Source organism: Callithrix jacchus, chromosome 20 (genome assembly GCF_049354715.1).
Source record: "Callithrix jacchus isolate 240 chromosome 20, calJac240_pri, whole genome shotgun sequence".
Classification (NCBI taxonomy): domain Eukaryota; kingdom Metazoa; phylum Chordata; class Mammalia; order Primates; family Cebidae; genus Callithrix; species Callithrix jacchus.
The window spans coordinates 29,627,186-29,652,799 of record NC_133521.1 but is presented as its reverse complement, the minus strand read 5'-3'; the positions used below and the strand labels follow the sequence as shown (position 1 = coordinate 29,652,799).

The 25,614-nt window shown below is 39.5% G+C and overlaps 1 protein-coding gene and 1 pseudogene across 2 annotated transcripts in view; one reads left to right on the top strand and one right to left on the bottom strand.

Moving 5' to 3' along the window:
* The window catches only part of LOC118149687 (uncharacterized), a 325,586-nt gene that overhangs the window by 25,018 nt on the left and 274,954 nt on the right, over positions 1–25,614 (bottom strand). For both annotated transcript variants that reach the window (XR_008478248.2, XM_078357606.1), the window contains 3 exons: positions 15,187–15,261; positions 14,358–14,550; positions 11,120–11,245 (listed from right to left, as the gene is read on the bottom strand). Coding sequence is in view for 1 of the 2 variants with exons in the window: in XM_078357606.1 (XP_078213732.1) it covers positions 15,188–15,261 (74 nt within the window). In the remaining variant the exon portion in view is untranslated. The remainder of the gene's footprint in view (positions 1–11,119; positions 11,246–14,357; positions 14,551–15,186; positions 15,262–25,614) is intronic.
* Positions 7,934–8,345, top strand: LOC100392520 (c-Myc-binding protein pseudogene; annotated as a pseudogene).

Genomic DNA, 25,614 nt, shown 5'->3' with positions numbered 1-25,614 from the left:
GCTACAATGAACCTTCAGACTTCAAAATGAAGCCCAAGACAGTAGATCTTCATCATTGCCAGACTATGTGAAACTCAGATAGAACTGCCTGACCATTCCTTTGCTGGAGAACAGATGATATTCAATTCAACTAGCTTTTATGGGGTTCCTGCCATTTTCCAATTACAATGCTAGATACAGCAAAGTGCTAAGGTGAATGGGTTCTCATGAAATTCACAATCTATAGGAACAAGAGACGTATGAAAAAATAAATTACAATATGAGGGATAAATGCAAGTATAGAGGTATGTTCAAAGTTATGGATGTAGTGTGAATAAAGACATGGTTAAATTTATCGGGGGAGATAAGGGAAGGCTAGTGGAGGATAAGATTTCGTGGGAGTGGATGGGTGGGACCTGGGTGTAGGTAAACAAAAGTGAAAAACAGGCCTGGAAATAAGGGTTGCATTCTTTCAAAACTGAGTAGCTCTGGATGATCATTTTCTGCTCTTTCCTTTGGCATTGCCACTTGGGACTTTTAACAAAGAAAGGAAACTCAACTAGACCACTTCAGATGTCATAGAGAACACTGACTTGGCACCAGAAGATCTGTACTCACGTCCTAATTCTTCAGTTTAACATGCTTTGTGGCCTTGGACAAATTGGCTGACATTTTTGAGCTCCAGTTTTCACGTCTGTAAAATGATGCAGTTGGACCCTTCCTGTGGTCCTCAAATCTTTGTGTCATCCATTCTATCAACGTTTGAACTCTGTCCTTACAAACCAGTTTCTTCCCCACTCTGATCGCTTCCCCCTCCAACCAAAGAATAAAAGGAGCAAGCAAGAAAGCGCCTTTCCAAGCATGACATTTACATGCTTATAGGCTGTCTATGGCCCTTTTCATAGCATGTGCTTTTTAATTTTTTTCTGACATTTAAGTTTTGGAGAATAAATTTTATCAGGAATCTGTAATTGTTCTAAAAACCTTGTAGCTTACCTAACCTAGTTTGTTTTCCTGCTGATTGAGAATTCTTCTAGCATCTTGCTCCATGTTCCTCTTGAACACTCAAAATCATGGGCCCTAACTTCATTCATCTACTCCTTTTTCAGTTCAGAAAGCTCAGGCAGGCAGAATGAAAAAAAGGGAATAACATGCTCATTGGAGCTATAAAAAGCAATTGTACAACTGATTGTAAATACCAAGGGCTGAAGAGGTAAGTAGTAATCAAACAGCCTTCCCTTTGGGACAGCTGCAGGAAGAAGTAGTCCAGAGGCTTCAAGGCAAAAAACAGTCTGCAAGCCCAAATCATAAACCTTCTGTTTGCACTCAATTGTTAGGAGAAAGATTTCCAGTGCCTGGCTTTGCATCTGGCTATAATGGTTGCACAGCAGCTACTGACTGAGGAATAGACAACTGAAGCAGAAGCCCTGGGTTTGATCCTGAGCTTGGCCACTCCTGAAACTTCTCTGCATCCTGGTGTTTTCAAATGTAAGATCAGAAATAATGACTCCTGCTTCACAAGGTTGATGTGAAGATTTCATGTAGATATTGTTTGAATCCGAGCTTTGGGAAAATATTCAAGAAGTGGTGGAGGCCAGTCGTGGTGGCTCACACCTGTAATCCCAGCACATTGGGAGGCCGAGGTGGGCAGATCACTTGAGGTCATGAGTTTGAGACCAGCCTGGCCAACATGGCAAAACCCCATCTGTACTAAAAATACAAAAATTAGCCAGGCATGGTAAGACAGGCCTGTAATTCCAGCTACTGGGGAGGCTGAGGCAGGAGAACCCTGGAGAGAGAGGTTGCAGTGAGCTGAGATTGCACCACTGCATTCCAGGCTGGGTGACAGAGTGATATTCTATCTCAACAAAATAAAACAAACAAAACATAAGTGGTAGAGAATTTCTAGTTGGCTGACCGTGGCTACTCTGGCAGTTAAGACCAGGTGTTCAAGGCCAGGCGTGGTGGCTCACGCCTATAATCCCAGCACTTTGGGAGGCCGAGGCAGGTGGATCACGAGGTCAAGAGATCGAGACCATCCTGGTCAACAAGGTGAAACCCCGTCTCTACTAAAAATACAAAAATTAGCTGGGCATGGTGGTGCGCGCCTGTAGTCCCAGATACTCGGGAGGCTGAGGCAGGAGAATTGCTTGAACCCAGGAGGCGGAGGTTGCGGTGAGCCGAGATCGCGCCATTGCACTCCAGCCTGGGTAACAACAGCGAAACTCTGTTTAAAAAAAAAAGACCAGGTGTTCAGTTGTGAGACATCCCAGGAATTTATGTATGTATGCATGTATGCATGTATATGAACATATACACACATATGTATACCTACATATATATACACACGGGTGTATATATATACATATATGAGAGATCAGAGGCTTGGAAAAAGGAATAAGTAAGGATACACTATCTACTTGAATAAAATTATCCAGAATCCTTTTAGATCAACTAAATTAGGAGGCAAGAAGTAATGTTTATTTCTCCTTTTAAGGGAGATAAAAATCCTGATTTAGTTTTCTGAGAGTTGGAGGCCCCTTCCATCAGCTTCCCCACAGCCCCACCTCTCATTCCCCAAAGCAGTAAGAACAGAGTTCTCAGACTCTACATTGATGATTTATCCCGGTCACAGAAGGGACACCCGGCTAACTGAGGTTAACAGCTTTCTCGGTTTCATTTCAAAAAGACATTAGCATGGAGGCTCAATGAAATGCTGATATGCCAAATACTGATTCATTCACCTGCAGAGTTCACTATAAGGCAGGGACCTATTTGACAGGCAGGGCTGAGCTCCCAGCCTTTTCCTAAAGGGCAATCCCATAATTCATCTCCCAGTGCTAAATTACACCTGACACTTTACTGAAGGCTTCAGGTGCACTCACCCAACTGTAATAAGCCTAATGCAGAAGAAGAGGGTTGGAAATGACAAAAGCATTTTTTGAAAATAACATAACTAATTCAATTGTGGGTGGAAATATCTGTTGTGTAAAATATTCCCAAGCAGAATACACACATTTGTTTTTGTGTTACGGGCAGGTCTTTTCTCTGGCAATGGGGGGATCTCTATGCTGTGCATCACTACCTGAGCTACATGCCCCATGACCTGTCTTTTGACTTGGCCTAGTCACTAAAGAAGCTCCAAGCTTTTCCATAATCTGGACCTTCCCTACTCTAGTCTCCTTCCAAATTTGCACGAAAGTCTGTTCAAAAGCTGCAAGGTCATGTGCTCACTGCTCCTCTACAGATTTCTCTGTGGAGAGATTTGGGAATAGGCATAGGGGAAGCAGAAGATCTGTCGCCTACCTTAAGCAAAGCAGTCAAATGCTTTAGCATGGTGCTTAACTTGTTATCAGGCCCCAGGGATGCTTTGGTGAAAGAGAAGTAAAAACAAAACAAAACAAAGAAACAAAAACCTTGACAAGTGAAGCCATCTAACTTCCTAATGACCCCATCCAGGATTTTCTTTCACTTTTTAGTTGGTGCAGGGAGTTGCACTGGTCATTTATCTGATGCCGTGTGAAGTGAGCACATGAGGCTTTAGTCTGGCCAAAGCTCACTAGAACTTTGGAGGGATGAGATGAGATGCTTTCTCTGTAACTCAGGAAGTCTTCATTGAGTATGTGCTAGGTGTCGAGGAGACTGCAGTGAACAGGCAGACACAGGGATCTTCTCTTATGGAGCCTTAGGTCTGACTTGGGAGACCTGAGCTTAAAAAGAGCTACGATGGGCTAGGCATGGTGGCTCACACCTGTAATCCCAGAACCTTGGGAGGCCAAGGCAGGAGGATCACATGGTCAGGAGATCGAGACCATCCTGGCCATGGTGAAACCCCATCTGTACTAAATTACAAAAAATTAGCTGGGCATGGTGGTGCTGCCTGTAGTCCCAGATACTCAGGAGGCTGAGGCAGGGGACTCACTTGAACTAGGAGATGGAGGTTGCAGTGAGCTGAGATCATGCCACTGCATTCCAGCCTGGTGACAGAGCGAGACTATGTCTCAAAAAAAAAAAAAGAAAAAAAAAAAGCTAGGACAATCTACTTGCTGGGCAGTGCCCAGCACCTCTTGGGTACTTAATAACTGTTGAGTGAAGAAATTGTAAATAGGGTAAAAGTAAATGAGCTAAACATCCTCAAGTGCCTTCTCTGTCCCAGATTCTATGCTAGGTTTTTTCCATTACATTATCTAATTCAGCACAAAATGAACAGTTAAAGTCAAGGTGCATGGCTTCTGAGACAGTCTCTTTCCTGGCATACATATAAGAAATAGTGTTGCTTGGTGGAAAGACTCCAAGACTAGGTGTCCATAAAATCTGGGCTTAGTAACAACTCTGAAATTACTAACGGTATAGTCTTGGGTAAGTATTTGTCCCCTCTGAGCCTCAGTTTCCACATCCATAATTCAGGGATGATGATACCTCACTCACAAGGTAGCCATGAGGAATGGATGAGATGGTGAATGTGAAATGGCTTTGATTATAAATAAGATCCTGCTCTTTGTAAAAGGAAAAGCATATTATACCCATATACTTTTTAAGGGTTCATGTTGCTTCTAAACAATTAAATTTTTCATGATTTCAATAATTCTAACAAAAAAATCAGAAACAATATTAAGGTTGGCCTTGCAGTTATAAAAATGGTATTTGGAGACATTTTATCAGAAACATTCCTATAATAAGCCAAGATTCACTTAAGATGATTATTTGCCCTGCCTTCATCACATATTTAGGGGAATTACTGATACTCAAATAGTTACTCACCTAAGTAGTCATTAAATTCTTTCTTTATAAGTCAATTATCTTTGTTCCTTCAGCATATCTATGAGTTTCCTTGGATGGATTGAAATTTTGGAGCAACACAGGAGCACAGCCTCCCGAGCATCTGGGATTACAGGCACCCACCACCATATCTGTCTTATTTCTGTATTTCTAGTAGAGATAGGGTTTCACCATGTTGGTCAGGCTGGCTTCGAACTCCTGACCTCAGGTGATCCACCCGCCTCGGCCTCCTAAAATGCTGGGATTACAGGTGTGAGCCACCATGCCAGGCCTCTTTTTTTTTAATTAAAAATTTTTTTTTGTAGAGATGAGGTGTCTTCCTATGTTGCCAAGGCTGGTCTCAAACTCCTGGGTTCAAGCAATCCTCTCACCTTGGCCTCCCAAAGTGCTGGGATTACAAGCATGAGCCACTGTGCCCACCTCAGATTCTAACTAAATGAAGAACAAACCTATTTAATGACAGCATGAGTAGTAGTTGTTGTTTTGAGACAGTCTCACTCTGTCACCCAAGCTGGAGTACAATGTTATGATCTCAGCTTGCTGCAACTTCTGCCTCCTAGGCTCAAGCCATGCTCCTGCCTCAGCCCCCCAAGTGGCTGGGTGAACATCAGCACTCCCATCTGATTTCTGTATTTTTGTAGAGACAGAGATTTGCCATATTGCCCAGGCTGGTCTTGAACTCCTGGGCTCAAGTGATCCTCCCACCTTGGCTTTTCAAAGTGCTGGGATTACAGGCATGAGCCACTGTGCCCAGCTGACAGCATGATTTTAAGAGCACTTTCCCCAATCAGTGTTTTAATAATTAAAATGAAAACTGTATGTAACTCTTTTTCTAGTAATTATCTGTTCTTCTTTTAGTCATTAAAAGAGGTGAAGTATTGCTTATATTTAATTTTATTCTCTACTTTTATTAACTTTTTTTGTGCTCTAACTGTGCCTTGGTTTGTGACACTTCCCATGTCAAGATTTGTGAATTCTGTACTTTCATTTTCCTTCCCCTAGATCCTTAGTGAAGTGGTTATGTGATGCCAAAGTGGGCATGAGTCCTCATGAATGCAGTGGACACTGTCTCTTACCTAAATGTGAGGGACCGGACATTTGTCACTGCTCTTTGTATATGGTCCTTCAGCCAATTTTCAATCTATGTGACCATGCACATATTCTACCCAATTTGAATTAATTTTACAAGTGGAAATTCATGGAGTAGTGTATCAAATGCTTTAGTAAAATCCATATATGTTACCTCTAGTGCGTTTCCTTCATCCATTAATCTCGTAATGCGATTTAAAAGAGTGATCACATTTGTCTGGAATGATTTGTCCTTTATCCATCCCCAAAGCTGCCTCCTGCTCTTGGCTCCATTATCCTCTCCATTCTTTCAGTTTTTCCCTCTTTACAACTGATTCATTATACTATTAGACACATGGGTTATATTTTAATAGATGATAATTACTGGTAACACCTTTCTTTCTGTTTAGAAAATATTTAAGGTTTTCAAGTAATCTTTAAAATGCGGGTTATTGAAAATGTCTACTGACTGTTAAATTTGCAAGCAAATTGCTTTAATACAATCTCTTTACTTCAAGTAATGATTCTGAAAACATTTTCCCAGGCATTATTTTCTTTTAAAATAAGTTTTGTTATGAACTATGATATAGTATTTAAGCTATCTTTCCTGTTCTGCTTGTTTGAACTGTTTTTCCAGAGCCTTAGTTCCCCTTCTGCCTAGAAAAGATGTGTAGTATATTATGTAAATTAAGGGTGATAATAAGTATGAAATTATTGCTATAATACTAACATCATATCCACTATGAATGACTATTTATTTGCAAAAAATCCTTGGCAGATATTTCTTTATATGTATTAGATGAATTTGCCTGCCCTCTAAGCATATTTCTAAACTTTTAGTTTTGGGTAGATTCTTTTTCTGAAGAGCTCAAATGTTATATACCAAATCAGTAAATTTAGGTTAATAGCTAATTCAAAATATAAGATGTTTTCAAAAGAGGAGGGAGAGCAGGAATGAAAGGAATAATATAACATAGGAGAAATATGATAAAATCAGAGATGCAGGTATGTAACTGGTAACAGAGCATGCAATAAATTGTGGATCTTTAGAAACCTAACTACAGGAATATCAGTTAAGGTGCTGTGGGGCTTTCTTTCAAAAGATGTAGAGGCTCAAATATAGACTAATTCCTTCAGATCAATTCCTTGACTCACAGTTCCAATGCAAGATGACCTCTCCTCATCTGTCATTGTAATCATTGTCCAGCTTTTCTTCTGTGTTCCACCAACACTCCATTTAGGAAAGTTAGTAGGAAGGAGGACTCAGAATACTGTTTTTCAACTTGCTGCCCAGTAGGTAAAGGGTGGTGAATGCTGAACCAAGGCCCAGAAGGATATTTCAGCATCTGCTCCCTGGATACTTGCCAAGGACCCTGCTAAGATATCACTTACAGAATACATGCAGTGAGAATGGGTCAATGCCTTATTAAATGATGCGGTGAATTAAACTTTGTTCAAGTCAAGATCTTAGAACTATATATTAAATCAGATTCAATTTAGTAACCTGAATTTCTGAGGGTGACTAGTATATTTCAAGAGCATAGTCTGTAGGAGTTTATTGAATGCCATTGAAATGCTAATCAAAGACTTAGTTCAACCTGTGCTCATATATTAGAACATTGAATAGAGGACAGCTCTTTGACAATAAAAATGGCTATAAATTTTTTCCAATTTTATCTCCATTCGGATCGCTACCTTCCTTCTTCTGTAATAAACAAGTTCACTGTAGATCAAAAATCAACTTGTACCCAAGAAATATGCAGCCTCACATTGATACGTGAATGTCCATTCATTTGGGTAGGAATGGCAAGTATTTATTACTGGGAAGGAAAGATGCATACAAAGTTAAGTGAATTTGCATGAATAAGTCCCCACGTTTATGTGACATTAATATGAAGAAGCTGAGTTATGTCTGAAAATATACCTTGCTGCGTATAAGCAACAATGCTTATTCTACATAAAGCATCTGTGCTGAGGACTTAGGAGGTTTTTATTGCTAGCGTTCTATTTTTTTAAGGAAATATTAACAATCATTTTCAAATACATTGAGTTCTAGGGAGAACATAGACATTATGTATGTAATTATGAACTACAGTTTAGCATTTATAATAGAAGGAAATGCTAAACTGTAAATACTAAACTGTAGTTCAATATTAATGAAACTAAAGGTGGATTCTTTTTTCAGCTACGCTCTTGCCGCTGTCACTAAGGCCCATTACAAAGCCGCTAACTCAAAACATGAGCAGTTCTGGAGGTACTTGGAGAAGTCAGGGTACTAGACACACTGACCAAGGTGTTGATAGCCTTATCTGAAGAACCAGAGAAACTGAACAGTGCTTTGGATTTTTTAAAGCATCACTTAGGAGCTGCTACCCCAGAAAAATCCAGAAATAGAGCTGCTTCGCCTAGAACCACCCAAAATGAAACAGAAATATGAAGCTATTGTAGAAGAAAATAAAAAACTGAAAGCAAAGCTTTCTTGGTACAAACCACCTCAGGAGGAGAAGCATGCTGAATAGGATTCTTCTTAGTCGAAAAGACAAAAAATGGTTTTGTATGACTTGAATACTTTGTATACTATATAATCTTTCCTGAACAGATGCTATAAAACTCTTTTAATATGTTTAATTCACCTATCACATTCTAAACATATAGAATCCTCAATATTATGAACATATAGAATCATCAACAAAAACTCAATGTAACTTTCTTTGGGTCTTAAAGCAGGGGAATCCAGAGTAAATCCTGAAAATTTCCTAAACACAACTATCTAACTCATTACCTTAAAAGACATTCTGTTTATTAGTCTGATCAGGAATGATGGCACTGGTTGTATTTTAACCAAGGCAGTTTAGCATGGAGCTAGTCCTTGGCATAGTTCAGGATATGAACACAGGTACAGTCATTCTTTGAAGGTGACACTGTTGTGTATATTCCCTATAGGCAGATGGAGAGATCTGTGTGACAGAAGATGCTTTTGTATGGATTCCCATGAATCTTCTGCTCTTATTTGTGTAACATGGAACAAATAACTCTTCTTTGCCACCGTTTTGCCTTAGATAACTGTGTGTGTGCCAGTTTGAACTCCGACATCATATTTTCCTTCTATGCAATCATGCCTTCTCTGATAATCTTGCATTGCTTTGCTCTGAGCTTTAGTTGGTCCTAGTTTTACACTGGCCTTTCTGTGCTGTTTTTCAATTTGCCTGATAATAGCAGTTACCCTGATTGTAATTTTTGTAACTTTAAACAGGATCACACTGTACCCCCTGCCTGCCTTACTTGCTTATCGAGCACATAACAGAGGCAATATACCATTCTGGGTTCACACACAAGCTGGGATGTGAAGAGGAATGAGCCATATATTGCAGAAAATCGTAGTTTGTAGGTATAATTATATAGTTCTTTTTTTCCCTCAAAGTATTTTCCTAGCCTTGAATTCATTTTATCTTCATTATCCCTGTGAAGTAGGTGGGGCAAGTATGAGGGAAGTTGGGTGCTGATTTAGGGCAAAGATTGATGTTAATACAAATTACTCACTAATTGGAGAACTTTGAGCATAACAGCTCTGAGATTTACTGTCTTCATCTGTTTCCTGAGAAGAATATCCATGATGCCTGCCTCACAGGGTTGTTATGAGGGTCAAATGAGAATGTATGTGAAAGATTCGTAAATGGTAAAGCACTATATTCTTGTTTGTTAGTCCTTTTTCCTTTCTTCGGGTATACCTACAGTCTTCATGTTTTGTTTCAGTGATCACTTATTTTCCTTACTGATAGACCATCTTTGTATAGATGTATTCAAATTTCATGTATTTTCTTCCTGTTGTTAGAGAACCTATGTTTGGTCAAAATGCACATAGAAAACAAAATGATTCAATGAAACCTGGTTTAACTAGCAGAAGCCTTGGTACCTCTTGGAAACTATGACCAAGTCAATTATAAGAGCATTTAAATCAGCCGTGTTAGTAGGAATGTGGCAATGGCCAGTGCCTCTTCTAGTCACAAGTTTGTTTTCAGAAGGGGGTCAGATACTATTGGAAGAACATTCGTTTGAATAGATTTCTCTTTTACCAATTTGAGTGCCTCCTACATGGGCAGCAGTGGACTAAGTGCTGGGTGTGATAAAGAGGAATGACTTAATTATGAGACATGTATATAATCAAATACAGTGTGGGTTAGGACCTGTGAAAAACCATTATAATAAAACATGGCCCCATGAGGGTTTTGGAAGAGAGAGAGAGACTTGGCTTCTTTAGTTGGTATGACAGTTTCCTGGTAGATACAGGTCAAAATTTTTTTTTGGCAGCCAATTCTCATGTGCTTTTAACTCACTGTATTAGTTTTAATATTTACACCAGGTGATTGTGGCTGTCTTTTGTACCATCCTTTTTGAACAGAATGGCAACATGTGGGTTGGATAATCACACTTTTAGGTGAAACTGACTTGCTTAAACTGCTGTATCAGTCAATGCTATTTAAAAATTCAGGATCTGCCTAGCCTCTAGAGGTCCTCTTCAACATTTCTGTCAAGGATTTGGACAAAGACAGTATACACAAAAATGCTCGAAGGAAGAGAAAATGGATCCCATAAGTTAAGCTCCTGCTATGCTTCAGCTGCTTTGTCTATAAAATATCGACTTCACATCTTGCCTACCTCACATGGTTGTTGTAAGATCAAATCAAATATAATGGATGTAAAAGCAAAAAAAAAAAAATGTAGAAAACAAACCACAGTAATATTAACATACTGGTAACAATGTCACCAATAGGAATCATAGCTATTTTCATTTCACATCCATAACAGATATAGTAGCTATTTCAAAGTATCCCTTATGCTCATCACTGCCTTAAAATTACATTAGATCCACCACTGGGCTTTATTAATATATTAATAGAAACTATACATATTATCATACCAAATATTGGTTTTAATATTTAATTGGTCTTAATATTTTGATAGCTGAATTTCAATATAAATTGATTTTCTTTGCAATTCTATAGGCTTTATTCTTTACTTTATATATTTAAAAGCACTCTACTAAGAAAGGTTCATAGACTTTAGGTCTGTAGCAGATTGGCAGTGGGGTCCATGGCACAGTAAAAGCCAAGAACCCCTGAACGGGGAAGAGATTGGAGAAGGGGTGCTAGTTATTTCAGGAAGAGGAAAAGCTTCATCTGGATGTTTCAAATTATACATAATGTTTCTTTAAGGCAAATGTTGGTAGGTATGAAGACAAAATACATACATAACATAACTGTTTTGTGAAACATAGTGAGTAAAATATACTCACCATGTTTTCATAGGAACAAGTTTCTGGGGAGCAAACTCATTAAGCATATTCACAGCTGAGCCAGAATTTCTGAAGCTGACAGTAAAGGTCCATCATGACATCAGACTGTGCATTCAGCAGGTCGTGCTGTGAGAAAAGTCCAAGAAAGATGCCTGAAATACTTATTTGCTACCTTTTCTTGTGTGGTTAGAATGCTAAGGATCATCTAAGAGCAACTAACATTTGCTTTACATGCATCCTAATGGTTATAATAGGAACTGGAAATATAGAGTATGCTAAAAAGTTATCAAACATTAACAGAAGCAGCAGTAGCTGTGGAAAGAGCACTTGACCAGGAGTCGATAGCTTCAGGCCACAGCTTTAAGTCTGACACTAATATCTGTGTTACCTTGTGCATGTTTTATTACTGGTAAAATGAAGATAATGATTCCTGCTGTAACTTATCTCGTAAATTTTCTCTAAAGATCAAATGAGTACGTCAATATGCTTACAAAGGTTTGAAACGTAATACATATATTATTTATATGGAAATACAAGTGAACTATCAATATTATAACATTTTATGTTTTGAACATAGAAATAAAGTGAAATTTTCTATCCTTGCATTATAAAATGTATTGAAGAGGAAACCTTTTAGACAGCTAGAATTTTGAAAATCTGTACATGTATAAAATACAAATATAGCATAAGAGTTAAATTCTCACAAGACTGTAGACAATGAAATGTGTTATCTTAAGTCATTAGATAATTCCATAATAAAATCATGTTCTTATGGCTGGCAACAAGCTTTCAAATATGACCTGTAGCATAAGACAGCAATGAATTTATGTATGTGGTATTTAGATTTAGTGGCACTAAGATCACAAGGACATACACATTTAATTAGTGGAGTACATTCAATTCTAAAATTTAGATCACTTTCTCCAAATAAGCTTGTTTTTCACAGAAACCATGCAAGCAAATGTTGGCAAATATTGCAAACAATGGGAGAAAAGCATGGATCTTAGGATTTTTCTTCCATGTATATATATTATATATATATATATAAATTCTTAGTAAGATGTTTTTCATTATAAGCTAGCAGAGCAGGATTTAAATACCAACCTGAGTCTTCCATCCTCTAGATCAATGCTGAAAGTTTATTTCTACAGTAAAATACACCTTTCACATTCTTGGTATCATCATATAAATCAAACAAAGAGAACTGCAATCCAGTTCTCTCCATTATTACAGAAGCATACAAGTTAGTAACCAGAACATTCTTCCATTTTTAGTTTGAAGTGTTTTTCAACTTTAAGTATGCTTGGGAAATTTCTAAGCCAAGGCTATTGTGATTATACTTGTTAGGCTTTTATTCTATAAAAATTATCTAAGCCAGATGAAATTCAAAATACTGACCCTTGACTACCAAGTAGAATAGTCCCTAATCCTCTATCATATGCTAAAAGAGACAAATGAGCTAGGTTTGAGTTTGAAACTACCACCTCTGAATTAAAAAATAAGTAAAGCTTAATATGCATTTGGGAAAGACATGGTTAATGCAAATGGTAGAGAAATGTGGAACACTATTCTATACTGCTTGTGTTCATTGATTCCCGAGTACAGACACTTACATCAAGATACACAGACACATATTTATTAACTCACATGTATGGATCAGAATGACTAAACATTTTAAAATCAGGCGAAGCAAAACCCAGTGGATTCTCCCCCACAGTCTGTACAGTGCACACACACCCAGTAACACACACCCTTGACCCGTGTAAGACCCAGAAGTGCTTATAATTTTTTAGGCATTAATTACAAATTAATGAAGCCTGCTGAAGGCAGACACAAAAAGACATACTGTTGAAGATATAAGCATTGAAGCAAGGCAAACACCCGAGAAAAATAGTCAGAAGTTCCCAAACTGAAAAGATTGTATCCTGGACATCCAAGTAGATGAAGGATCCAGGGTGAACAGATTTGTATCCTAGGACCAGAGCAGATGACGGGTTTAGGGACTGCAGTGGTCCCTAAAGACCATTACCCCTAGCACCCAAATTTCTAAAAATTAAAGCTTAATGGTTCCAATTCTTTATAAGGTTGTCCTTTCAGTGGGCAAAGCGGCAAAGCATTGATCAGTGGTCTCAGTCCTGCCAGCTGGCTTCGAGGGCTCTGCCCCCAACAGTTCTTCAGCATCCTTTCTTTTTCCATTCTCTTGAATAAGGGATGCTCTGTTCACTTCAAGTGAGCTTAGACTTATGAGGTGCTAAGAAACAAGAGTGTGGGTCCCTTCAAGTTGTACTCCCAGATGTAGTACTGCAAGTGAGCCAACACAGGATCTTAGCACGGCCGTCACGTTTGTGCTGCAGAGCCCGTTTGCTACTGGGTCCAAACGGGTGTCCCAGTCAAAGCAAAAACAAAGCAACAACTAAGAAAGGCTTCCCTCATCGCCCTCAAATAGCCCATTCCTTTCTAAGTCCAGGCTCCTGAATGCACATGAAACTGTGTAGCCTTGGAGGGTGCGGGGGGATCGGCACTCCCTCCTCAGCTGGAAGCTGCATTCAGAAAGAATGGATTTTTTCCGGTTTCTGATAGTCTGAGATATTGTGCTTGTCACTCAGAGGGTGAGCAAAATAGGGTTCAAAACAGAGAACAGAGATGTAAAAACAGATGCAAGAGAGTGAGAAGACTATACCGAGTTGGGAGATGAAAGAGATTGGTATCAAGCCTTATGATGGGCCACTCTTTCTGTGCCTGTAAGAAGCTCCTAGGCTATCTTAATTATAAATATTTATATCTATGGAAGCAATTTCAGAAGGATTTATATCCCAGGGGAGTGCAGATCAATAGATCTAAGCAAACCTCATCTCCAGGCTGACCACTTAACACCGTTATCACCGATTAGGGCTGCTTGGCCCTCTGGGAGAGTGTCAGTTCCCCTCTTGTCCGGCATAGGTCCACCCCATTCTTGGCCCCAAGAGGAAATCAATAACAGGATGTAGGGATCGATACGCAGGACATCTGCTTTGCTGCAGTGGCTCCCCTTAGGATCGGAGTTGGGTTAGCCCTTGTCTATCCCGCAAAACCCTATTCCTTCCCCCAGCCCCTCCATCCTTCCAGATCTGCTGGAGTTTTCCAATTTTGATCTTTAGCTCATTCCCTGAAATCGGCCCAGACGCTGCTGACTCTTTTGAGGAAGAAAAGAAAGACCTGGTTATCATTTGCCTTACTTTCCAAAAGTAAAAAAACTTACCAGACCTCAAGGATTGAGTCAGAGTCAATTTCCTGCCTCACGGCCCGGGGCATGCTTTCTGCTGCCTGGCGACTGTCTGGCCACCAAGTACTGTCGGAGCAATTGGAGCTGGCTGGGTTACTGTTCCAGGTTTGCCTGCGTCTCCCTATGCTTGATCTGCAGTTGATAGATCCTCTGCTCCTGAAGCATCCAGCTATTGACCCGCCCAGGGAAAGAAAGAAAAAAATGGAAAAAAAAATCAATTAATACTAAACGGCTTAACAAAACCCTGCATAGCACAGGCCTGAAGCATACAGGGTAGGAGTTGAGATGGTCTCAGTGGCAACAATGAATGTGGGGACAGGCTCAGCCAGCTAGAAAACCTGATGTTCCAGGGACAGGAAGCCAATATGGTAGGCGTGATCACACACACACACACACACACACACACACACACACACACACACACATTCTCTCTCTCTCTCTCTCTTTCTCTCTCTCTCTCTCTCTTTTTCAGCAGCTTGGTCTGACATGCCCTAGTCTGAGAGCAAAGAGGACAGTGCGGGTACATGTTTGCTGTGAACTAGTGGAGGGCGACACATTCACCATAACAGAAGAAGGGCTGCAACCAAACTCATAGAACCAGTGAATATTTTTGTTTTCTGGGTTTTTGGAGGGGGTCACATGGGTGGAAGAGGAGGAGATATTGTTTTGCTCTGAAAAGATAATACCATTTACATGTCACAGGAGAGTTACACGAGGCATTTCTTCGTGTCTCCCTGTCACACCACCGCATACAGACACATATGAAGCTCTTTTAAGGGGAGCAAGAAAATGGGGAGTACCATACCTCAGCTGCCAGGCCCTCTCTCTTCTGCAGGAGCTGGCTTTGAAGGCTCAGGATTTTTGCATCTCGCTGTTCCAGCTGTAAAGAGTTTACAGAGGGAGGGAGCAAGGAAGGATCATGAATGTCAACCAATGAGCAATTAGCATGACAAGACTAAAGTATTGATCCACTAAAGCTCCCTGCACTGCTGTAGCCCCAGAGGTAGAGCAGCCCCCCTGTCACTAACTCTGATAGTGTCTTTTGGAAGCCTGTATTGTAGGACTGGCTACTTTTTATATCCCCTCTCCCCTTCTCAGGGCAGGGGAGGGTGGCACCTCAATGCTGCCCATCTGCAGCTATCAGAGTAGTCTCCATCCCTGGGCAGAGAGCTGCAGAGAAGAGCATAAAGAATGTAAAAATTTTGGCTGTCCGAGTATTCATTTTTTAAAAATGCAGCTCCCTTCCGATGGCATCAGGCATTTCTATGTATTGATTGGAAAAGGGCTAGGGCGAAATCCTGGCCTGACAGCTGGGGCTGGAACTAGAGTGGTTTTCCACTCTGCATGGTCAGGGGCAAAGTGACTTTCATAGTACCAACTTCTGGCCAATCCAAATACACACTTCCTGTGCACATAGTACTCATTTTAGTCAGTAAGGGTCAAGAAGGGAGAGGGAAAGATGTTATTTCACTGAAGAGACAACCTTATTCCTAGGTGTAAGGCTGTAATACATTGAAAGAGAAAATGATGTAATGGTGTTCAAATGACACTAGCCAGGTGAAATATTACCTCTGTAAGGTTCTTCATTCTCATCATTGATTCCCTTCTTTGTTACTCTCAGCTATAGGCACACTAACCTTTCTTCATTGTTTTTTCTACTTTTTCCCCTATCCATCCCATGTCTTCACAAATTTATTTCTTAAGTTGCTCTCCTAATTTATTTTCATACCCTTTTTTAAAGACCCCCTAGAACTCCATCTCCTCCATGAAATCTCCCAAGCAGTGGTAATTACTCATTCCTGTGTGGGCTTCTACTCACAGGAAGCCAAAATCTTCTCTAGCAGTGGGGAATATCATAATGAACAAGATGGTATGGTCAATATACCTAAAGATATAGCCATTATGCTTAAGATATGGTCATTAAAGATATGGTCATTATATTTAAAGAGCTTACAGACTAAATGAATCAATGATCCATTCATTGACAACCAAACCATCCACCCACCCACCCACCTAACCACCCAGCCAGCCGTCTATTCATAGATACATTCAATTTTTGCTTATCAGGAACTTCCTATTACCAGGAACTACTTTTTGCTAAAAATAGGATGGTGTGGTGGAGACTTGAGTGCTGCTGATAACCATTTTCTCCTCTACTTCCCAAGCTCACAGATAGTCTGTGCTTCCCAGCTCTTTTATAATGGGGCCTTATAACTGAGCTCTGGGCATTGGAACATGGGTGGAAGAGATGCATGCCTGGCCTGGCTCATGAAAACCTTCTACATGGCCCTTCCTTCTCCTCCCTTACAGTGTGACCTTGATGGTGACATGTTGAAGATGGGGGTGCAACCTGGGTCTCTGGGGATCCAGTTGGAGAAGAGTACCCCAACCCACTCTGGACTATGATTAAAGGAATCCAATTTTAATGCTGTTATACAGCTGAGATTTTAGGACTATTTATGTTAGTGTGAGTGTAGAAGCTAACATTACTTTTACTGACTAACAAAAACACAAAGCAAAAACAGATATGGCCTCTCCTTCATGAGCCTGGAGCACAGTGGGTGAAAGAGATATTAATAAAACAACTAAAGAAACAGAAGTAATAAAACACAATTGTGATAAGTATAATAAAGGATAGGTACCTGAGGCAACAAACACATGAGCCAGAGGAAACTCACCTAGACAAATGCCATGATGCAATTATTGAAGGGTGACATATGAAAAATATGAAGTTGACATATGAAGGGTGAGTACTCAGAGAACATAGGAGTGCTCCATTAAGAAGGAAAAGAAATGGGAAGTTGGCATGGTAAGGAGGAGTAAGGTACAGCCCAGAAACCAAAAGGATCCCAGTGTGAGTAGAACACAGAGAATGAGAAGGAATATGATGCAACGAGACTGGAGAAATAGGTATGGACCCAACCATTCAAGGCCTTATACATTACAGATTTCAGTGTCTGTCCTAAGATCACTGGGGAGCCATTCAAAAGTTTTATGCAAAGTTGGTAACAAAATCTTACTTGTATTTTAGAAAGGTCTCCTTGGCTGCAAGCATGAAGAATGAATTGCTAGTTTCATTTCCAGCCATAGGGTGGGTAGGCCAGATAACCCAAATGTTCCATCAGAAAGTTAAGATATATTGAATAAAATAGAACATGTATTCTTTTAAATATAGGGCTAAGCTTGCAAGTCAGAAACTCCCAAAATGCCAGGTACAAAGAGGGAACTGAAAAAAAAATCAGTAAGCCATGGGATGTGTAACTGCCTTGAGGAGCACTGCCCAGACAGTGACTATAGGGATTAGGTTTTAGTACTCACATGGGGACAAGGGTCCATGAAAGTTAGCAAGGGGAAGGTGAGATCCTCATATAAAACTAAGACCCTTAAAAAGATGGCCTAAGGGGAAAAAAATCCATCTATTGTCACAGCAATGCTTGTCTTTTCCTGGCACATAGGAAGGAAACAAGTCTCCTTTGAGAATCTATGACTATGCTTACAGGGTAAGGGGATTTATAGTTACTATCTACCAAGTTCAGAAACTTCTAAGCTGAAAAATTGAAATCAAACTTAGTCTCAGGCCAGGAATATCCCTGTGGCATTTGGCAGGAGCAAACCCAAAAATGCTTTGGAGAGCCACACACACAGGGTACCTACAATTCCTGTAGATAAGTTCTGCTGAGGATGTACCCACACATTATGAAACTAAAGACCATAAGTGAATGCAGACCAAGCAAATAGTAGATTTATACCTTTGTGAACTTCAGGTGATAGAACAAAAATGAGAGACAGAATGAACTGGAGGAGGATTAAAAGTCATGCATTCAGATCAAGAATGCAACTTTAGGCCAGGCATGGTGGCTCACACCTGTAATTCCAGGACTTTGGGAGGCCACGGTGGGAGGATCACTTGAGGCTAGGAGTTTCAGACCAGCCTGGGCAACATAAAAAATACAAAAATTACCTGGGTTTGGTGGTGTACCTCTGTAGTCTCAGTTACTCAGGAAGCTGAGGGGGAGGAGTGCTTGAGCCAAGGAGGTTGAGACTGCAGTGAGCTATGATCATGCCACTGCACTTCAGCCTGGGTGACAGAGTGAGACCCCCCATCTCAAAAAGAATGCAACTTCTTCCAAAATGTGCAGGACTCTTGGTATGGTATCAGGATTTAGGAAGCCATCATATTTTTTCTTTTCTCTCTTTCTGTTAAATATGTTATTTATATGGGACAAACCTCTCACTTGCTCTGTCAGTGACATCAAATATGTAAGGGCATAATGACGGCTCCAAAGCAAGAAACATTTTCCATATTTAAAACTGATGATCAACTCATAAGACATTCTCTCTGTTATGACTGCTGAAATGCCTCAAAAAGGAAAATATCATCTCAGTGTGATTTCTTTGCTTCTTTGCACTGTTCAGCTCAATGTTCTCTCTCCAGCTGGGCACAAATTGAGGACACTGGCCTTTTCAATGGTGGACAAAAAGCCATAATGGGAGGGAGGTGGCAAACATCAAAGGAAAGCTCAAAAATAAGGAAGGCTCATTATTTTATCAGAAACTACTTTTTCTTGTTACTGTTTCAAAAATTATTCCCATGCCTCACAAAATAACTGAGAATAAGTAATGTACTGACATCAAGAAGTTACCCAGTCTGCCTAAGCTGGTGCTCTGGATGAACCAAATCCTGGGATATTTCTTTATGCACCCAGGCTAAAACTGCAGTGAGGGTTTTTGGTAGTGGAGAGACTTAGATGGAACTAGATGATTCCAAGCTCAGCTGGAATCAGGTCAGTTACACTCACTTCTGTCTTATGAGACATCTATCACCATCACCATCATCATTTTATTGAAGTTCAACTGTCTGCCAGACCACATGTTATTTCATCTTATTGTCAGAAAACCTCTGCAGAGTGGGCACTAATATCCCCACTTCTTGGATGAAAGATACAGAAACATGAAATGACCCAAATATTCTCATGTTATATTACAACCAGGGATAGGATAAATGCCCTTAGTCCTCCTAAGCAGGTTTAAATAGAGACAAAGTCATTCAAAGCCCTAAGAAGAGCAGGGGCTAATAGGGAAATTCTTTCTCTGTGGCTTCAAAGCAAGTTGTTCTAAGAAGCCAAAATGAGACAATTGAGCTAAACCACATTCATCTGTCTTCCAGCAGTGGCCAGATTTACCAGAGATACTTTAGACAACGATTTACAAAATTTGGTGTCTTCAGTGGGGCTGCTTTCAATCAGGGCAGCTGAGGAAAACATCAGGTTATCTGAGCCCCACTTCTTTCTTTCTCACTCTAACATCCCACCTATCCACAAGACCTGCTTGTTGTTCCTTCATATGTGTCCTGATCTATTCACACCCCACCATCCCAAGACGATCCTGTTCCAAGCCACCATCAATTATAGCATGCCCCAGAAGACTCCTAATGGGCTTTCCTGCCCCCACTTTGCACCTTACAATCAGCCCTCCCCACAGCAGCCAGCTCTATCTTTTACCAGTGAAATCAGATAATGCCACTCCCTCACTCAAAACCCTCCAAGGTCTTCCCATTGCACTTCCACTAAAATCCCACCTCTTTGTCAAGATCTGCCCCACCTCTTGTCCTTTAGGTGTCTGCTCAAATACCATCTTCTCAGAGACTACGCCCCTCAGAGGCAGTCCTCATCACCTTATCCTGTATGTTATCTTGCTTTTGGACAGTAAATCTCAATGATCAAGCACAGTGTCAGGCAAAAGCACACTGAGAAGTGTTTACAAGAATGACTAAGTGAATTCCGTATCTTCATTGACATGCATGACTTCTAAGATAGAGGAAATGAGAACCTGAGGACTAAGAAAACTTATTATTAGTTGGTCTTCCCTGGAAAGAAAGTATCTGGTCTGTTGTCTCAAGAAAGGTAACGTATGTAAGAAAATCAGAATAAATATTTTTCTTTATGTGTAACTGGGTGAAATTGGACTGATAAAAATAAAAGTCTGGACTAGTAACTATTTGAGCTTACTATTTATGAAGTTACAGTATTTATAATTACATTTACATCAATATAGTATTTTCTAGTTTCAAAAGCACTTTACTATATATTAACTCATCTTTTTTCAAAGCACCTTTATGAAGGAGACAGGTATTGTTCTCTGTATTTTACAGATTTTAAAAAGTTCTAATGCCACTATAGCCAGTAAGTTATTAGGTCACAATTTGGACTGGCAAACCTGAAGTCCCAAAGACTAACCTTATGAGGATATTTTCATTTATGTCACATTGGGAAAAGGAAGGATAGGATACACAGAGGAAAGACTTTTGTTTAGGGTGATATATGATGTTTCCTAGGGTTGTCATAACAAATTACCACAAACTGGATGGTAATTAACACAACAGAAGTGTATCTTCTCACAATTTAGAAGGCTAGATGTCCAAAATCAAGGTGTTGGTAGAGCTGTGCTCTCACTGAAGGCTTTAGGGGAGGATCCTTCCCTGCCTCTTCCAGCTTCTGGTGTCTCCTGGAAATTCTTGGTGTTCCTTTGCTTGTAGCAACATCACTGCACTCTCAGTATGTCCTTTCTTCTTCTTTTTTTTTTTTGAGACAGAGTTTTGCTTCCGTTACCCAGGCTGGAGTGCAATGGCATGATCTCGGCTCACCGCAACCTCTGCCTCCTGGGTTCAGGCAATTCTCCTGACTCAGCCTCCCAAGTAGCTGGAATTACAGGCACACGCCACCATGCCCAGCTAATTTTTTGTATTTTTAGTAGAGACGGGGTTTCACCATGTTGACCAGAATGGACTCGATGTCTTGACCTCGTGATCCACCCGCCTAGGCCTCCCAAAGTGCTGGGGTTACAGGCGTGAGCCACCGTGCCCGGCCTTCCTTTCTTCTTCTTATAAGGATATCAGTAATCGGATCTAGGATCCATCCAAATCCAGTATGACCTCATCTTAACTAATTATATCCACAAAGACCAAATAAGATCATATTCTGAGATTCTGGGTGGACAAGAATTTTGGGGGGGCATTATTCAACCCACTACAGATGGTTAGTATGAAACTGTAAACATCGCCTTCCTGTTCATCTTCAGTTTCTGTGTGTTCTTTAAAAGAACAAGGATCCTAAATATTTTCTCCTTGCATTTTGTTCTCTCCCCTGCTTCTGACTCATACCCACTGGTTGTTATTCCTGTCCCTTCCCCTTCCAGTAATATTTCTGCAACATTCTGTATGTATGAGTCACACATATACAAATGTACATTATGAATCCATTGCAACAGTACAACTTGATTTTCATTACAAACTTTTCTAGGATATGGATTACAATGACGTTCCAAAAATCAGATCATTCAATTCTAGCTAGCAGCATACTAGCTCTTAGGCGAAGAGCAGCCAGTGATTCCAGGCTGTGGGAAAAAAAGGCTGGAGGAACAGTTCATCAATAGCTAAATCATAGGGTTCCTATTAATAGTTATATAACTAGAATTGTTTCAACATAGCATTTAAGGTTTATAGTCTTTATGATGGTCTTTCTCATGCCAAAGGAAAGTATACTTAAAAGATAATGACCTATTTTAGAATCTCTTAGTACTAATCCATTTTGAGCTCCATTTCACAAGCTCTATTTCAAGTGAATATTTACGTAGTGTTCATGGCTATGGTCTTTATATTGTAGCATCACGTGTTCATAGATATTGTGGTCTTTGATGATCTCTCCTGATATCTGTTTCATTTTCCTTCCCTGGTTACAGAGGAAAACGCATACCTATAAAGAATCATTTATGTTTTCTTTTCTCTGCTTGCAGTTTTGACTAGCTCATTGTCTCACTGAATATGTATTCATTTCCTACTGATCCCAAGAGACTATTGCTGAAGATTTTTTTTTTGTAACCTACCAGAGGAAGTTCCTGGATCTCTGGTCTTAAAAATCCTGTCTCCATTTATTCTTGAAGAAAAATATTAAAAAGAAAAAAATGATGCTATGCCTTGCACATAGTAGGAATTCAATCAATAGTTATTTCATTTGGAAATTGAAAGCAATATTTTGTTTTAAATGGTATTAAATGAAAATATGGCTTTTACTTGGTGATGGCAAAATGGTGCTGGAACAATATCCAACAATGCACCAAATGTTCTAAAATAAATTCAGATAAATAAAAATATTACAAATAGGCACATAAACTTACTAGAAGAAGTAATGAGAGAATTTTTAAAAAGAATGTTGGAGAGAAGTCTTTTCAAAATATGACACACAACCCAGAAGTCAAAATATAAGGATTTATAAATCCATCATCATAAAAGGAAAACAAATTTCTATGATGAAAAAATCATCATAAGTAAACAGAAAAATGACAAACTGGGAAAAATTTATAATTCACATAACAGACAAAGGGCTAATTTCTATAATGTATGTATAAGAAGCTCCTATAAATCAATATATAAAAGTCTAATAACCTAATGGAAAACAGGGAAATAGTTCATAGGAAAAGAAATAAAATTACTTTTAAGCATATTAAGAAAACAGTCTCACTCACAATAAGAGAAACACAAATCAACTCCATACTGAGATACCATTTTATATTTAATATATTTGCAAAACTCCCAAACAATTGATACTACAATGAACTTGTGAAGGTGTGAATAGGTTTATTTCATACACTAATGGTGGAAGTGGAAAATGGTACAAACTCTATGGAATGCAATTTTCCAAGGCCCATTAAAATTACATGCAGCTGCCCTTTGACCTAGCAAGTCCAGTTCTATGAATTTATCCTACAGATACGTCTGCACACATGTGAAATGGCACATGTAGAAAGCTATTCATTGCAGTTTTATAAAAGATTAGAAACTACCTAAAGGACCATCAGTAGGATGCTGGTTATATCAACAATAGTTGTCCACAAAATGGGATACCAGGAAGCTATGAAAAACATTTAGTATTCTCCTAAACAGAAATTCTTTCTTTGTAACCACTGCAGGAAAGTAAAATAGATGAGAGGAGGGGTCCAGAAAGGTCATAATATATATGAACGTAATACACTGTAAAATGAAAAAAAAAAGTGGGGAACAGGGTGTGTAGTATGCTATTTGTGTAAAACTGGAGAGATAAGCAACACATGTATTAGTATTTGCTTGTATATGTATGGAATATCTAAAAGGGTACACAAAAACTGATAAAATGCCTTGTCTTTGGGAAAGGGAACAAGGTGGTAGAAACGGAGCGGATTTTCACTGTGATCCTTTTGTACTTTGTTTTGTGAACACTAAATATATATTCTCTATTTAATAAATAAATATATTTTTAAAATGGTTCTTGCACATAGACATACCCATAACTACACATATGCCCAGATCAAAATTCATTTGCTTAATCAGATCTTGGACTCAGAAAGATGAATAAATACTTGGCATGTGAGGTTCTCGGCAACATTATGAGGCTACTGGGCTTTAGGAGTTACTGATATATTGACACCTGTGCTATATAGTTAGGGTAAGTGGAACTCCCCAGTCAAACATACTTATCTTCTGAATTCCTAGCATATGCCAGGCACATTTGTTGAATTCAAAAACAAAAATAGGAAGGATAAAATACAGGTTTCATAGTAAATGGACATTGTGGATAATCCCCAGTTACTAGTCAAGTAAAAATAATCATAGTTGTTATGTCCAGTAAGTCTGGAGACTTGACTTCCAATACTGGGCTGTCAGTTCACTGCCAGTTACATTTCTCCTTGAAGTGTCCTAACTGCAGCATTCTTTATAAGAGTGAATGACCAATCTCTTCATATAGGGTTATGTCTAGGTCTTCAGGTTTTCAGACCTGGAAAGACCTCAGTGTGTTCCCTAGCTTCTCAGTCTGACAGTTTTCCTCTTTGCCTTCAAATACACACAAGTCTTCTTGTTACCCCCAAAAACATTCTGTTGAGCCAATGGCCCATTTTGCTATCCTTCTATATTGCTCTTCCTTTTCTCTGTCAGATTTCTCAAATACGGGAATTATGCTTGCTCCTCCCATGATTTAAATGGAATGATACTTCTGTCTCTCTCCCTTATTGGGGTAAAATTCACATAAGATAAAACTATTTTAATGCGTACAGTTTAGTGGCATTAGTACATTCACAATGTTGTCCAGTTATCACCTCTATCTAGTTCCAAAACATGTCATCATCCTCCAAAGGAGACCTTGCACCTATTAAGGGATCAGTGTCTGTTCCCTCCTCCCTGCAGACACTGGCAACCACTAATCTGGTTTCTGTCTTTATGGATTTGCCTAGTCTGTATATTTTATATAAATGGAATCAAACATATGTGACCCTTGGTGTCTGAATTCTCTTGAGGTTCATCCATATTATAACAGGGTGTCCAATCTTTTGGCTTCCCTGGGCCACACTGGAAGAAGAATTGTCTTGGGCCACACATAAAATACACTAACACTAAGGATAGCTGATAAGCTAAAATAAACAAACAAACAAATAAATAAATAATATTTTAAGAACGTTCACAAATTTGTGTTGGGCCACATTCAAGGCCATCCTGGGTTGCATGTGGCCTGAAGGCTGCAGATTGGACAAGCTTGTGGGGACTTCTTTCTTTTTCGTGGCTAAATAGTTCATTGTACAGATGTACTACATTTTGTTTACCCATTCATTCCATTGATGGGCATCTGGGTTGTCTCCAGTTTTTGGCCATTGCAAATAGAGCTGCTACGAACATTTGTGTACACATATTTGGTCAACCTGTTTTCAATTATTTGGGGTCTATACCTAAGGAGGGGGATTGCTGGGTCACATGGTAATCCTATGTTTAACTTTTTGGAAACTTTTTGTGTCTCTTTTTGAAGCAGTTTTCTCAGGCACAGGGTGCAGACATTCATGACAGGCTCTTTCGTTCAACAAATGCTTATTAAGTGTCTACTAAGGGACATGCCCTTTGCTCTGACATTGGGGGATTCAAAGGTGAGCAAAAGAGTCTCTTCGTTGAAGGGCCCAGGGTCTGGCAAGAAGAAATAGATGGGGAAAAGAAGTGAAACACAAATGGGGTCATATGTTTCCAACAATGAAAACTCTCCAGAGACTTACCATGGCAACCGTAAGAAAACCTAAATGCCTTACTAGAGCCTTCAAGGGTCTATCTTTGCAGGTGACCTTATGCAATCTCCATGTGGGAAAAACTCTGCTTGCTCACAGCTGTACATTAGAACCTAGAGGAATAGTTCCTTCATGAATATTTATGAAACATAAATCAATG